Raw genomic sequence first — 15,667 nt, 5'->3', positions numbered from 1 at the left:
ACGAATCATAAGCTAAGGCTGGTTTGATCCTAAAGGGAGAATAGATTTAAAGGATTTTTAAGAGAAACCAAACAGCTTGTAACGCGCACTTGAAGTGGAGACGTTCTTCTGGCGGGTCGCCAGCTTGAGAGCGGCGAGTAGTTCTCTTGTCAGGCGCTGGAGAAGGAGGGGACGAGGTAGCACGGTTTCGAGCAGGACTTTTTCTTTTCCTTTGAGTGGTACTAGTTGATGTTGTAGCAGACTCTCCGTTCCCATGGGCTGTCTCAATATGACTATCAATATTTCTCCCTGTAATAAAATCACCACATACAGGACATTCTACTTCTTGATCTAATGTTGAGATAGATATGAGCTCATGAGGAGTAGCAGTGGTGGCTGGTAGCAAGCTCTTTACCTAGAGGTTGAAAATCATTCCAAGCCATAGGACCTCCTTTTTTGTGTGTTGACATACTTGCATTACTTTTCTTGAAGAAGGACCCACTCGCCTTGGGCATAGTTGGGACATGTTGTGATTGTTGAGTATGTGGTTGAGGATCGGTTTGTATGGCGGTGTCGACAAAGATGACATCGTCGTCTTCTCGTTTTCGCTTCTTTTTCTGTGATTTTTGCGACGATGAAGTAGGTTGTGGGTGCTGCAGTAGCGATTGAGAAGCGTGCAATAGGGATTGTTGTGGTTGTTTGGCTTGCATATCGAGCTGTTGTTGTCTAGCATCCTTTATGTGTTTGACCATATCGTCCAATGCTATATTGAAAGGGATGTAGGTATGAATACACGTTTGTATTCATGGTGCACAGCAGCACAAGTGCTATACCTCTATTTGGCTTTAGATTTGCTTGACTAGCAGGTGTTTTACAAATGGAGCACTGTTGTAGAGAACCCAGGTGGGATCGTATGCATTTTGAGCAATAATTGTGGCTGCAATTGACAATCATCATTGCTGTGTTGAAATATTCTCTGCAGATAGGACATCGCAAATGTTCATCGATAAAAACGAGGCCCGTCAATGACCAGTCTGATGGATCATCTATGGAGTCCATTGTCTATAAAAGTAGATGTAATGAGTATACTAATGGTAATAAAGAATAAAATGAGAGTATAAGATATCCGTCGTACATGCCCAATAGTCGTGGCAACAATTGACTGCGACTTTTGGTCTCAGCGAATGCTGCACGTTCTTCAAGCTGTGGAAAGACAAGAAGAGCAGGATAATAAAAACCCACCTGGCGGGCTATTCCAATTACTGACTGTCACTAGTCTTCTCACAGCCAGTCAGGTAGGTATAAGCTTGTTTGATGTTGATAATCTGACGAATGTTTGGAGCTGATCTCCAGTAGACTAGAGAATGTCGCGAGATAGTAAGAGGAGCCAAAGAGACTGGGACGATCAGGCACAACAGAGCCAACCTCCTCCTAAACGAACTGGCTTTATTGGCACCGAACAGCCTGCTCTGGATTTGGATGGAATCAAAAACAAGGACAAGAACAAGTACCTTCCTGTGCATCTACAAGAAGTATGTATTCCCAAACCTAATTCGCGTCGTATTCCTATTGTCTTCCTTGTTTGCGGTCTGCTACGTCGTGTCAAACACCAACATTAAATGTAATACTCAACATTCTCACTCACTCCATTACTCCCTACTCCTTTTTCTAATTATAGGTTCGTGATGAAAGGGGTCGAAAGAGATTACATGGTGCATTCACTGGTGGTTTCTCGGCTGGCTACTACAACAGTGTTGGCTCAAAAGAAGGTACTCCTAAAATCCTGCACCCACCCTTTATTGCTTTCTGCACACGTCCTTTTACGTTCGATACTCATACACTCTCAATTAGGATGGGCTCCTTCTCAATTCAAATCGTCAAGAGGTGAAAAAGGAGGCTCCAATCCGGGAAATGCTACTGCTCGTCCTGAAGACTTTATGGATGAGGAAGATCTACAGGTATGCAATAAAGCACTTTAAAACTGGTTTAGTTTACAAGTGTTCCTATTCTTGTCTTATATCAACTCTCGTCAACCCATCCTCACCCGCACATATTGCAGGAATTGGCTGATTCAAAAAAGATTGCCGCCACAGATGAATTTGATGTACTAGGTGGTACCGAACGTGAATTACAACGAAGAAGAGCCGTTGCTTCCTCCCAGATGAATCAGAGGTAAATCAACTGAAAGTCGTGCTCAACACAACATTGTAATATAACCTACATTTAGTGCTGTAGGCCCATTACCCACAAAAGTCATTGCTGACCTGATTGGGCCATCGACAGATCCTATTGGAATCAAATTGCTAAGACAAATGGGCTGGAGAGAAGGTCAAGGAGTTGGTGCTCGAGTCGCTCGCAGTGGTAAATATCATTTCAAGGCCATCGCAGAAAACCGAAAGTCGTCTACATAAATTTAACACTTTTAAGGGGAGACTGAAGACATTCATGCAACCAACGTCTTGTTTGCTCCAAAGGACAGCACTTTAATTTCTTATGAGCAAAAGACAAATGTCTTTGGATTAGGATTTGATCCATACAAGAACGCCCAAGAATTTACCTCAAGAGACATGCAAATAGATGAAGGTAAATTCCCTTTTGGATTATTTGAAGTTTTATGACCATGTTTTAACATACGTTTGTAATTCAGAGACCGAAGAAACCCCTGAACCACGTCGAGGACAATTTGGAATGAAGGGTAATTATAAATCTTGTGATCGAGTGGCATCACCCTACCATGGTAACTAACTCTTCTGTAGGTGGCTTCGGAACTGGTATGTTCGACGAGGATGATGAAATCGGTGGCGATGATGATGTATACGATACAAAGAGTTCATTCACCATGGTAATTGATGACGACGAGGACGAATTTGATGCTGCGACTATAAAGAAAAGACTACAAGCATTAGAAATGGAAAAGAAGAATAAATCGTCTGGCAATCGTAAAAAAGCGAAAGCCTTCTCAGCAAGCAGAGCTCAGGTATGTTTTTTGAATCTGTTCCTAAAGTACCTATGAATGTCGGCTCTTACTGATGTTACTTTATTTAAAGCCATTGCCTGCTACCAGAATCCAGTTTTGTCATGATGGTAAGCTACCTTTACGCGGCTTTGAATTGGCTATAAATCCATCACCATTGACAAAATGGTTTGAGCCGCCGCCTCTACCATCGAATTTCCTACCCATGCATCACTTTGATAAATCCGGTCCTAGACCAGAATTATCTACAAAACCTCTAGCATGGTCTTCTGCCCAACAACAATCAACCCTTACTGCTGATCAACGTCGTGACATACTGGGCGAAAAGCCATTAGATGGACCTTCACGATCAGTTTTCTCGTTTATACCCATAAAAGAACAAGATAGATTAATGGAGTTTCTTGACCGGGCATCGTCATCGAATGCCAAATTAAAACAGGACAAGAAAGAAGAAGAAGCAATAAAGGAAATCCCAAAGGTTGACAAGGTACAGGCTCAAGCAGCTTTGAAAGGGTTTATGCCGTTTGGGGGTGATGCAGCCAAACAAGGTCGATACACGAGATTCTTGCAGGTGCATGCTGGTATAGAGACCGAACTAGCCAAACCTCCCCCAGTAAGAGTTCGAAGCAAATTAATATCTCAACAGTCTTAAATTGACAAGTCTGTTTAGGACATGCTACCTAGAGACGCTCATCACGAACTTGTAGAGTTTTCCAAGGCTGCTCAGATATTTCAACCCTTGTCTGCCACCATGGCTTCTCGATTCACAACTGCATCATCTGGTGCACCTGCTACCGAAACAAAGGTAAAGTTATCACTTCAGTTGTATTCGTTTGGTTTGATGACAGCTAAAGTAATAAAATCCAACATATACATTGGATTAATAGGTTGTTGAAAAGGTCGTACCGCTGCATATCATAACTAGATCCAAGGAAATATTCTACCCAAATCGTCTTTTATGTAAACGGTTTAATGTACCAAACCCATATCCTGATCGTAAAGATGATTCGGCTGCTGGAGGTACAGGAGCTCCTGATGTCTTGAATCAGGATATAATGGATGAACTCCTACGTGAACGGGATAACAAAGTCGCTCATGGTGATTTGACCATGCTAGGAGGTCCAACAACTGAAATGTTGGGACGTGAAACAGCTGCCGATGATGGGAATCAGCAGCCCATTTCAGATGCCGATGCCGAGCTAGAACAATTCGGCGGTGCTGGTATAGCGGATACTGAGCCCGAACGACCAACCATGGATATTTTTAAGGATATATTTGGTGATTCTGACGACGACGAGGATGGTGAAGATCAGGCTGAGGTGATAGTACCGAAGATTGCTACTAGTGTTAGTCCTACTACCGATAAAGCGTCGAGTCTAGCAATACCAGCAGTAGTAAGCCCAATCGTCGAAGAACCGCAAAGCTTCCGGCCAGTGTTTGTGTCGAAAGATAAACGTAAAGCTTCCGAAAAACCTCCTTCGTCACATAAAGCTACTGCCGTGGTTGTACCAATGGAAGTTGATACTCCAGTAACACCAATAATAGACCTGGAAGCAGAAGAACCACCACCCGTTAAATCTATAATACCACCAACAACGTCCAATACTGCTCCTATGCCCAAACCAGAAATCATTGATGTGGACGCATCTTCAGACTCATCCGATGGCGAAGACGATGCAGTAGCCAAACAACCATCGAAAGCAGGTCCGTCTTCAACAAGGAGTACAGCTAGTGACGAAGCAGAACGTAAGAGATTGAAGAAGGAAGCCAAGAAGGCCAAGAAGGCCGAGAAGAAGCAGAAGCATAAAAAGAACAAGAAGGAAAAGAAGAAAAAGTCAAAGAAGGAGCATCACACGGACGATGATGGTATTGACGATGTAAAAGTGGTGGACAACAAAAAGGAAGAGGTCGGTGCATTTACTGAAGTGAAGACTCCAACAGCTCGCCCACCAGCTGCTGATGCTGATGTATTTGACTTCAAGAAAAACCGGCCTAGAGCGGTGGATTACTTGTAAGATAAATCTGTAAGATAGCTGCATTGATTTTTTACCTCATGTACACACGTGAGAACGCGATCCCATTGCTCGTTTTGTTCGAGCACCGAGCGAGTTCGTATGGCGATAAACTGATTTTGCGGCCTTTTGCGTTGACGTGTCGATTTGTGTTTTCTTGACACATTAAAGAATCCACCAAATAGACAGAGCGATGGCGGACGAACAAAGCTCGTACATACCTGGATTGATATTTTCATCAGTTGCAGCATTGGTAAGTGCGAAACAATCACTGACGTTGTCGTTTTTCTCACAATCACGTTTTTGACATTTTGAGAAATAGCATCGCATCTAACATCTCCACACTCTCGCAACTCTCGCAATAGGCTACACGTGCAGTAACACACCCACTCGATACAATCAAGGTCCTAATACAATCCGATTCGGTGCATCAACCACAAACAACCCAGCATTTGAAGCAAAAACCACTGTCCACGTTTTCCACTATACAGCTCATACTGAGGACCCAGTCGTTCAGATCGCTATATCGTGGATTGCCCGTGTCGGCCTTCTTCTCAATACCGGCTTTATCGCTGTACTTGCACGCGTATGACAGCTGTAAGACCGAATTAGGGGATTTGATGGGGGATGGTGGTAGTGATAGTGTTTACGTGCATGGATCTAGGTATCAAAGCCGTTTTTGTACGCTCTCACGTTCTGAGGTGTGGTGTCTCACGCATTCATACTTCTTTCTTTAGTGCAGTTGTAGCTGAGGGTCTTTCAGCAGTGTTTTGGACACCAATGGAAGTCTTAAAGAACCGTCAGCAGGTGTCATCTCGTAATTTACAGCAAGAATCAAACATTTTTCGAATGGTGAAGGAGGTGTATCACGGTGAAGGCATTCGTGGATTTTTCAAGGGATATCTTCTGAATCTCGCAGTGAGTATCCAGAATTTACACTATACCTCACCACCAATGTCCTAATCTTGCTTTTGTCAAAGGTGTTTGTTCCCTACACTGTAACTTATTTTGTTACCTACGAACAATTGAAACTCGTTGCATCGGGACGAACGAGGCTGCCCTTCTCTACAGCGCAAGAACCTGAATCAGAAACTGTAGAGTTGAATTTTGCAAGTTACGCCGCATCCTCAGCAGCTGCTGGTGCCGTAGCTGGAGCCATCTCCAACGTCTTGGACGTTGTAAAAACACGAGTCCAAATTTCTCGTGTTGATGGCGTGTCTGCCACATCGGTGATTCGAAACATTTACGCAACGGAGGGACTTGCAGGTTTTGCTAGAGGAATGACTGCTAGAATAATATGGATTACTCCATCTGTCGTATGTAAAATTCCGCAATTATCTTTCTCAGTCGATTCTTAATTTCTTCCCCCTTTCAACCACAGGTCATATCAATGAGTGTCTACGAGGTCTTGAAAGATTGGTGGCGAAATCGTGAACAGTCACAGAATGGCATCTGATACCCATGGAAACATCCAACACATGTACCATAAACATGTTTCACACAACAAATTAATATATATTGTGAGCAAAAACACTTCACACTTCATTTACACTTCTATGCTGTGATTCCTGGAGCCTTCTCATCCTTGACCAACGATTTCAAAACATCTTTCATCCTACTGGTATCTTTAACCTTGCCCAAAGACTTGACTTTGGCAGGCTTTTCATCTGCAGTTCCAGTCTTGCCCAATCCCTTAAGACGGGCAGGATTGCTAGATGAAGATGATGATGCAGTTTCGATTTGTTTGACTGCTCGTTCCTGTAAAAGTAGACATGATCAGAAATAGACAAATCGGATTTACTAGAAAGAGCCATACCCAAACGTTTCCACTTGTATCATCTCTATTAGCAATAGATGATTTTTCAGTCTCTCGATTCTTTCCAATTCCTTTAGTTTTTGTGGCATTGTAGTCTGCATAGAATCGTTCCAGGGATGTCTTGGCTGCAGCTAGTATTTCTGCATGTTTTGCCTTTGATTTTTCATCTCGCTCAGCTATAGTCTTGTTGAATTGTTCGCGCCATTGTCTGCAAGAAAGCAAAAATTCAGTGGAAATGTCAAAGACAAAATCAGCAATAGAGAAAAAGATTTACTTTATAACTTCCGGTTCGTCTTCAGTATTTGTCAATTGCTTTGTTGGACTGCTGCCACCAGTGCTCATACTGCTCATAAACGAAACTGGTGGAATTGGCGTAGATGTTGACATGGCTGGAGAGTTTTGGAAGGCCTACGACAGTAGAGGAGAGTGCATCATGTTTAGATATGAACCAGATCTTGCTTCAATAACCAAATATAAACCAGAATCAATCGTGTAAACACGTACTGGTTCAGAATCAAATGCGCCCCAATCTTCTTTCGCAGCTGGTGCAGAAGGAGGCTGGAAGATAGCAGCTCCCGAGTCTCCTAGTCCTAATGCGTGTACGGCTTCGTCCTCTCGGGACAAGAAGTCAGCAGTTTCGTCCATTGCTTGCTGTTTATGAATTGAAGATTTGACGAAACGCGATAGCCCTAATGCGACACATCGTCTATGAAAGTAGCGTGCACTCCGACGCGGCGAGAACCGAAAGATTTATGAGCAGTAATCGAGAAATATAATAATAGAACACTTTGTTACAAAGACCTAGCTGCTATCTCCCTGAGCAGCAGCAGCTATTGTGCCCCCTACAGTTCCCCCATCAATAGACGTTCTTCCAACATCACGTCCATCATCCCATTCCACTATCCCTGAGCTTGCTGATAACACAGAGCCACCAGACCCTATGTATTCGGATTTCAGAGATTTGAGGGCTCGTGTGGAGCTCATACTAGCATTATCTTCTAGCGTGTCGCGTTCCAGAACGGATGTTGATGGTCTACCAGGTGCGAGAGAAGATGGAGGCTGTTGTGACGTTATACTTGGAGGGCTCCTCGTCGTGTAGGCATCTCCAGTCTCTGCAGAGTAGAGTGAGAAGGCAGTGACATGTCCCGTTCTCATAGAAGCTCCGTCACCATACATTTGAGTTTCTGAAGACAAGACCGATGCATCCGAAGGCAGTAATATATTTCGATGTACGGATTCGTCACCAGCCCCAATTTCTTCTAGAGACACGTCTCGTGCACCAACAGATCTCGCTGGAGAGCTAGACCGACGATCTCGTTCCTCTGTAGATGACTGATCATCAGAGATGGAGCTGGGGGCCAGTACTGGTGCTAAACTGGAAGTTGGTGCTGGTTGTGATGGTGCTATTATAGTTGATAGTGGCGGCGACGTTGTTATCGGTTTATTATTATTAGTATTAGTTGTGTCTGCTTCTGCTGATGCTAATGGTGAGGATGTTGATGGTATAGCTGTTATGATGGCATCAGGAGGTCTTTGTGACATCGTGGTCTGAGCACTGGAGTTCCTTGACATCGATGGCGTAGTTACACCAGCAGAAGACTGTGACGCAGCGGCTGCAGCTCGGGACGCCAGAGATCTCGTATCCTGTTCGATAGCTGATTTTTCAGCGGCTTCTTGAGCTTCAGCCAGAGATCTCCTAACGGCTTCCATCATCATGACCTCCTCAATATCAATATTCATAGTGCGCATTGCTAATTGTATGGAAATTGGTGTCAGCATTGTGCATCATAACGGTCGAAGAGATGTCGTAAGATCACGAGGACGGTACCTTCCAAGTATGCAAGATTGTGGGAATCTATAGGTGGTCGATTACGAGATCCACTGCTGTTGCTATCTTGTGATGAGCTCAAACGCCTGGACCCGAGTCTCAAGGAATCCCTTGAATCCATTCGTCGAGCAGTTCTATTAGTCAGTTGGGTAATATTCTCAACGAGAGAGGCAGCAGCGGCAGCGGCTCCCGCCAATTCTCTTTCTTGTTCGGCTGGATCTCTAAATAATCGAGACCTTCCACCTGGGCCCATCAAAAATGGATTTCGACGAGTTGACGAAGCGGCTCTCATCGCAGCTTCTTGTTGTCGTTGCTTCCAGTCTGGCCTTATCTCGTCTGATGTCACTACACTGCTGTGCCTATATGAGTAACTCATACGTCGTGCTTTCCCTTTATCGGTTGTTTCATCCTCTCGCAGAGTTCTCTCAAGGATTGAGACTTGAGAGGGGCTCATGGATCCCGGACTCATGGCACGTGGAGGCAGACCATTCAAGTCGGAGGCGATTCTGATAGCTGTGGGTCTATTGGCAGCAGTAGGTGCTTTATACACTATTCCAAAGTGCGGCTCGACGCAGTAAGGGCAAGTGGCAGGCTCAAAGTTGGAGTCCAAACGTTTGATTTGCAAAAAGCATTCTGTACATATTGGCTTTTCACAGCAGCGAGTATAATTGATGTTTTTCGGATAATAGAGGAAGCAAATCGGGCACTCTATTGAGGAGAGTAAGTGAGGAAGATAAGTGATGATCCTGAGACAAAAATGTCTCAAAGATATGCCTAACCTATTGGTGCCTTGTATAGCTCTTCAAGAGTTTGAGATCCAACACCAACATCGTAATGTTGTCCATTAGCGAGCGGGGGGGTTTGGCCATTTGAGAAGCTACTACTTCGTTTATTCTTCTTCATATCTGCGACAATAGACAAGGATGAGGCTGAGGTATGTATAGCTGGCGGTGATATGGTTGCAGATGGAGTGTTTGACGGATTACGACTGAGAGACTGAGTAGCCAAGGCAGCACTACCGGATGTAGAAGACCAGGTCATTGCTTTGCTTTCGTCAGGAGTCTTTGTAGCAGTAGGATCGGCCTTGTGTGGTGATATCGCAATGGGCGACGAGGTAGTATGTTCACTTTCGTCGGGAGGATCAGCCAGGCCCTTGTAAAATGGTTGAATGCGACGCTCTAGAATGAGTTTACGGACGGCCTTTACATCATAGTCTGGTTGGATTGTGGCATAGACTCCAGACGGCGTCAAGGCCTATAGAATTGATGATTAGTCAAACCTTGAAACCTTTCTGAGTAAAACACGAGCAAAAGCAAGTCATACTCCGTGATCTACTGTGACATTATTTACTATTGGAAGCCCTGAAGTTTGTTCATTGTTGTTGCTTTCAGCGTCTCTTCTCGATGATTGCGAGTTGCCCATCTTATTCCTTGCCAGGAAAGCCCACTTTGAAGACTGGCGATAGGCTACAGACGTATAATTCTGGCTAGTAATCTCAAATAGCACTTGTTTAGCGTAATTCTTTCACGCTCCCTTCCTCTTGAGCCCTGTTGAGGTGAGTGTCTTGAGGTTGGGTGAAGAGTGTTGGGCTTTTTACATCATACCAAACATCCGTTTTAGTTTCTGTTTCATGTATCCAGATCCTGATTTTTATCGCCAAATTTCTCTTCAACTATTTGTCCGTACACTTCGAGACACGTCGACATCAGATTCTCAATCCGATTCTTCCATCGTATTTTTCGCCAGATCATGAAGCTTCTAGTCGGAACTTGGAACGTTGGAGCATCGCAACCTACTCAAGATATTGATCTATCGTCATGGATACGGCCTCCCGCTGAAAACAACCGTGAAACGCCAGACATGATTGTATTGGCCTTTCAAGAAGTAACTCATCCATTGACTGCATTGGCACAGTCTCCGGTTGGCAAGCCCGGATGTCCTGATAGTGGGCCTGTACACGAACTGGTTTCTGCAGCTGCAGCAGCTATATCGAGCATATACACCGAAAAGGAGTACACTACCGTCGCAACCCACCGTTTAGCATCCATGTTTATTACTGTATTCGCATCCGTAGACGTCAAAGATACAATACTAGAGATCCGCACTGGTGATCTGGGTGTTGGTGTAGCAGGCATTCATGGTAACAAGGGAGCTGTCGCAATATCATTAAACATAGGTATCGAGGCACAACGAGTCTTCTCCCTTTGCTTGGTCGGAGCCCACTTGTCGCCTCATGAAGGGAAATCGGCTCTAGCTCGCCGTGTAGAAGAAGGATCATTTATATTCGACCATCTGGGATTGGCTCCCCTGTCGAGCCATCGTCGTGATATTAAACCATTGGGCTTATCAAGTCGTGATGGTCACATCCCATTACGAGATAGTGATGATATGGACCGTAGTAATTCCGAACACTTTAAATCTATATACAGTCATGACGCCATCATATTCTGTGGAGATCTCAATTTTAGGTTAATCAAGTCGGCTCCTGCTCTTGATGGTGGTAACAGTAATAACGATGGGGAGGCTAATAGGGCCAGTACGTCAATAGATGGTGCTCTTCCAAGTCAGGACATGAACGAGTCTGTAAATGTGCCCAAACTGATTCATGATTACGACGAGCTGGAATTGACTCGACGAGGTGGAATACTGCCATTCTCTATGTTTGGAGAGGCCACAGTAACGTTTGATCCCACTTATAAACTAAAACCCATCCGTAAACGTAATAGTAAAGCCAAGGAAAGCCCGAGTATCCTTCCGTCTGACCCATTATTACGACCCCCTCATGTGGCCGCGACTTCTCAAATGTATTCTAAATCACGACGTAGGGCATTCCCAGATCGAATATTGTATTATGCAGCAGATGAAGATCCAGCTGTCGCTACGAACCATGGCTCTGCCAAAACCAGTAGTAGGGTGGAGGACACGGGATCACCGATAAAATCACTTTATTATACAGCTGTCAAGGAAATCACGTGGTCAGATCATCGCCCAGTAGCTGCCATGTTGGTGTTGGACGAGAATCTGATAGCGGGACGAATGAACTCTACTCGATCTAAACAGGTCACTCTCTGGCTGCAACGCAAAGCACGACTGCTACGTTTTGTCGATAAAGCTGGATTGCCTCTGGTGATCTTGCTCGTGATGATGCTAGTTATCATCAAGCTTACGTACTCGAGGCACTAATCGAGAGAAGGGGTGTTTGGAGCTTTTTTTTGGGACGCTCGTAATTGTAGAGTTGTAGTTAGGATGTTGTATTTTGTTGAAAGTTGTCAATACACGTACTCTTTATGACGTATTAAGTTCATTGTCTTCTGTTGTCGTAGTCGCTCGGGAGGGAATCAACAAGATAGGAATAGCGGCATCAAAACGATACGACTTCTCGTCTGCTAGGACCTCATTCAAGCTTTTAGCAACCCGGCTCTCTGCCCGATGAACAAACTTGATGAGGCACAACTCGCTCATACCAACATATTCAGCTAGATTAGACTGCCAGGCACATAAAGCCCAACCTTGAGTAGTTTCAACTTGCCCAAGCTCCAGGGAGTGAGACGCTAAATAGATGTCCATTGTTTGAACTTCACCTACACGGACTGAAGTTCTCTTCGTTACCAGCCTATACCATTTCGTGTATTCGGCTTCAAAGTTCAGGCTTTTCTGGTTTCCTTCCAGGATGTCGCGGACGTTAGACATATAGTCAGGCAGCGCACATTGAATTTTCGACATGTTCGTTACTGCAGTGCACTTTGTTGGGAGGCTCCAATCCTTGTTTGGAGACGGGGCACGCCAGCGCGTGTCCGCAATGTCTTTGAGCTTGGTAGCCAAGGAGACATGAATACATGTCTGTGGTTTCATCCAATGAGATTTAATGCAGTGGCATACCTGAGCTCCGGCAAAGTCCGGTATGTATTCACGCTCAATGAGTTTTTGAAGTACCATGTTTTCATTCTCGGCAATCTTCTCCGGCTTTGCGTTGACGTCGTACTCTCTACTTATTTGGGCATCCTCAAACCCATTGAGCAGCTCAACGGCTAATCCTTGATCTATCCTATACGTGCTGTCTCTACTTTCGTACCACAGAGCTCGCCACGCTGCTTTTGCAGCTGCTGGGGGCATCGACCTGCATCCACCCGAAATCATGCCAAGTCCTGCCAATATGTTGGCATGTTTTTCTGACGTTTCGACGAGACGGGCGAAACCTTCTTGATCGAGCAAATGAAGCTTAGTATTCATCCCGCGAGGCATGAGCTCCTTTCCTAATATAACCCTCGTTGGGGACCAATATTCTACAGAGTTGGCGGTGTACAGCTCCTGCATCGTCCAAGTCCTGCCAGCGTATTTAGTGCCAGCAAACCGAGTCAGCATGGCTTCCATAATGTTGGTGAGTTGTTGCCCAAGCAAGGAATCTCGCTCTGGTTCGCCTTCAAGCGCAAAGGCGGCGGTCATGACATCGTTGATCAGAGGAACACTTACAACCAAATCCATATCTTCTTCAGTTAGCAGAACGATGGTGGTGTCCGCAGCAGAGTAGACGGCTTTCATGTCTCGAAATGCCTTCACGGCATCATCGTTGATGTTGAAATTTTCCCCGTCATACCAAATGTTAACATTTTCAGAACGTAGCTTTGCTACAATTCGTTTGTCAAACTCATTAGCATACTTCACGCCGTTCTCAAAAATGTGTCTGGTACGGTCGCCCCATACGTGAGAGATAACAGCATGGTAATTTGGGTTGTTTTCGGCAGTTTTGAAAACCTCAGATTTCTGAAAATATATGTCCTTCACGGGAGTCTCGATAGAATCCGGTGACATTCGTTTCAATGGCCTATGGCACAGGTAGGTGGCCTATGGCACTAGTAGGAAGAATGCCTCTGGCAATTCGCCTATATTATTTATTTTTAATAGCGGGAAGGACAGGAGTATATGTCGTAAGCCTATTGTTTTCAGGTTTAGCCGCGCTTGTTCAATTCGTGTCTTGGAACATGAAATAATGCTGTACAAAATCAGGAAATATATCTTCAGCATCTTGCAGGTCTGTTGGAGATATCCAAACCAAAAACTCAATGTACCAGGCAATTTCAAAAAAACCATCCACCATCGAACGACACTTAAGTTCTGCCACCGACCGCAAGGAACTCAAGGGACGCCACGATTGGATGCACAGTCATGCATTCATGAAGATTGCCTTCTCATAGGTCTTGCTTGGGGTTGGATATGGGTTCAAAGAGGTGAGTTTTTAACCCCATTTTTCACAAGCAACTTCAGCATCAAGCGAGAGCAACGATGAGCAAATTTTAGCACGTCAGTCATACAATACATGATGATTAAACAAATCAACAAAACAGAAATTCGAATCCTGAGCTCTTCTCCAAACACCAGGAAACATTGACATCAAATGACTTTTTTTTTCTCATCCCATCTCCTTCTTGTCATTACAGGTCGAATCATTCAAGAATCATCCATCAAACGAGGTGTCAAGTTTGATGAGCATCATCTGATACCGTCTATCTGTGTAGCTTTTTTCTCTCATTGACACTCACGATGGAGGCAGTTGACGGTCATTGAAGCGACACCTGTAGTTTCTCTATGTTCTGATTGAATGCTATTTTTGCATCTATGTTGGGAATCTCCAGAGGCTCTATCTGTTGTGATTCACAATAATACAAACTTGAAAATGTACGAAATTCGACCCGCTTCATTTGAGTTGCATGCAATACATATACACAATCCTTGCTTTGGATACCACAAACCACTTCAAATGAGTCTCCAAAATTGCCTGCAAAAATCCCCTCGGTGGTTTGAACTGCTTGTGCCCAACAAGAAAAAAAGGTATGACTTCTCTGGTTTATCTTATCTCCCTCATTCAATTACCCCCCATCGTCATCACAGGCAGTCGGAAGAGACATTGACTTGGTGACTACCATCACATTTCAATTCTTCTGCGAAGCCAAGCGAGTGTATATATTCATACACACAAGTCCCCAAGAACCACATTGATCCTACTATACACACCACAAAAAGGACAGACAATTGAGGAAAACACCTTCAAAGGCTGTCATATGCCTCAATGGCAAGATCCATGCTTGAAGAACCAATCAAAGTTGTTTACTTAACGTGGTAATCGACCACCAATTGTGAAATCATACCCGTATCAATTGTCTTCTATGCTTGTATCTATGTACAGAATCTCTAGAGGCTCTACAATTTCATTTACAATACAATATACCATTTTTCATGGAAGTCTCTCATGAATGCGATGCTCTACATTTGAATTGCATGCAACACATACACAATCCTCCTCTTGGAAATCACAAGGCACTTGTTTAAAAATAGTCCCAATTCTTCAACTCTCCATCTACAACCCCATGCTCTTTTTCCCTGCAATGTTGCGTTACTGGCCATATCATTTTGACACATTGCGTTTCCCAAACTCACTCATAGATCCAACCCGTTGTAGCGGCCCTTCGTCATTAGCGGTGACTTGGTTCCATACCACATCTTTAATGTTGGGACGTTGTGGATGGCGTTTTGGAGGCATTAGCATCATTCTCGTTTTGGCTACAAGTAGACTATCACCACCTTGATGCGATTCCATAGTGTTTATAGCAGCAGTAGAAGAAGAAGGTAATGCGAGTGATGATGATAGTGGTGATGATACGTTTGACAGCGGTCGTTGGCAAGCACTTTTCCCAACGCTGCCTGTATATACAACCGTATCACCAGAATCATAGAATGCATGTCTACGTGATCGTGACGGCCTACTCCACGGATCATCATTCACTATAGCTGGTGCTGCTGCGACTTCTGCCTCTTCTTCTTCAGGTGGTAAGTAATACGATGACCTGTCAATCCGTGGCGGCAAAGTAACTGAGCTGTCATATCTACTGGTATCAACCATCCCATCGAGATCATATTTCTCGAATGGGATATGAGGAATGACGGGCTGAGAGGTTGGGTTTCTACTGCGATGCGGCTTTCGTCCCAATGTTCCAAAGCTTGATAATTTTTGCCATATTGATGGTCTGGTCTTCTTGATGGTGACTAGATGAGTAGTGTCGTCA

General features: G+C 44.4%; 5 protein-coding genes across 5 annotated transcripts; 3 read left to right on the top strand and 2 right to left on the bottom strand.

Moving 5' to 3' along the window:
* Positions 1–1,004: 1,004 nt before the first annotated feature.
* Positions 1,005–4,968, top strand: SmJEL517_g04158 (uncharacterized protein; the record flags this gene model as incomplete). Its single annotated transcript, XM_031170086.1, has 13 exons — positions 1,005–1,073; positions 1,161–1,274; positions 1,341–1,511; positions 1,658–1,748; positions 1,831–1,937; positions 2,039–2,151; positions 2,207–2,340; positions 2,407–2,562; positions 2,627–2,674; positions 2,736–2,956; positions 3,027–3,566; positions 3,624–3,758; positions 3,841–4,968. 13 exons carry the CDS (start codon positions 1,005–1,007, stop codon positions 4,966–4,968), a joined length of 3,027 nt encoding a protein of 1,008 aa, XP_031023932.1.
* A 190-nt stretch (positions 4,969–5,158) lies between these two features.
* On the top strand, positions 5,159–6,421 carry SmJEL517_g04157 (uncharacterized protein; the record flags this gene model as incomplete). The annotated part of the gene is made up of 6 exons (XM_031170085.1): positions 5,159–5,218; positions 5,331–5,390; positions 5,457–5,629; positions 5,703–5,883; positions 5,946–6,281; positions 6,347–6,421. The coding sequence occupies 6 exons, from the start codon at positions 5,159–5,161 to the stop codon at positions 6,419–6,421; spliced, it is 885 nt and encodes a 294-aa protein (XP_031023939.1).
* A 98-nt stretch (positions 6,422–6,519) lies between these two features.
* On the bottom strand, positions 6,520–7,426 carry SmJEL517_g04156 (uncharacterized protein; the record flags this gene model as incomplete). The annotated part of the gene is made up of 4 exons (XM_031170084.1): positions 6,520–6,723; positions 6,782–6,989; positions 7,056–7,189; positions 7,286–7,426. The coding sequence occupies 4 exons, from the start codon at positions 7,424–7,426 to the stop codon at positions 6,520–6,522; spliced, it is 687 nt and encodes a 228-aa protein (XP_031023940.1).
* A 156-nt stretch (positions 7,427–7,582) lies between these two features.
* On the bottom strand, positions 7,583–10,031 carry SmJEL517_g04155 (uncharacterized protein; the record flags this gene model as incomplete). The annotated part of the gene is made up of 4 exons (XM_031170083.1): positions 7,583–8,532; positions 8,610–9,317; positions 9,389–9,863; positions 9,933–10,031. The coding sequence occupies 4 exons, from the start codon at positions 10,029–10,031 to the stop codon at positions 7,583–7,585; spliced, it is 2,232 nt and encodes a 743-aa protein (XP_031023937.1).
* A 327-nt stretch (positions 10,032–10,358) lies between these two features.
* SmJEL517_g04154 (uncharacterized protein) lies at positions 10,359–11,792 on the top strand (the record flags this gene model as incomplete). Its single annotated transcript, XM_031170082.1, has 1 exon — positions 10,359–11,792. The coding sequence occupies one exon, from the start codon at positions 10,359–10,361 to the stop codon at positions 11,790–11,792; it is 1,434 nt and encodes a 477-aa protein (XP_031023938.1).
* Between the last annotated feature and the right edge of the window lie 3,875 nt (positions 11,793–15,667).

Source organism: Synchytrium microbalum (genome assembly GCF_006535985.1).
Source record: "Synchytrium microbalum strain JEL517 chromosome Unknown SmJEL517_scf0026, whole genome shotgun sequence".
Lineage (NCBI taxonomy): Eukaryota > Fungi > Chytridiomycota > Chytridiomycetes > Synchytriales > Synchytriaceae > Synchytrium > Synchytrium microbalum.
This window is presented reverse-complemented; position numbering and strand designations above follow the sequence as displayed.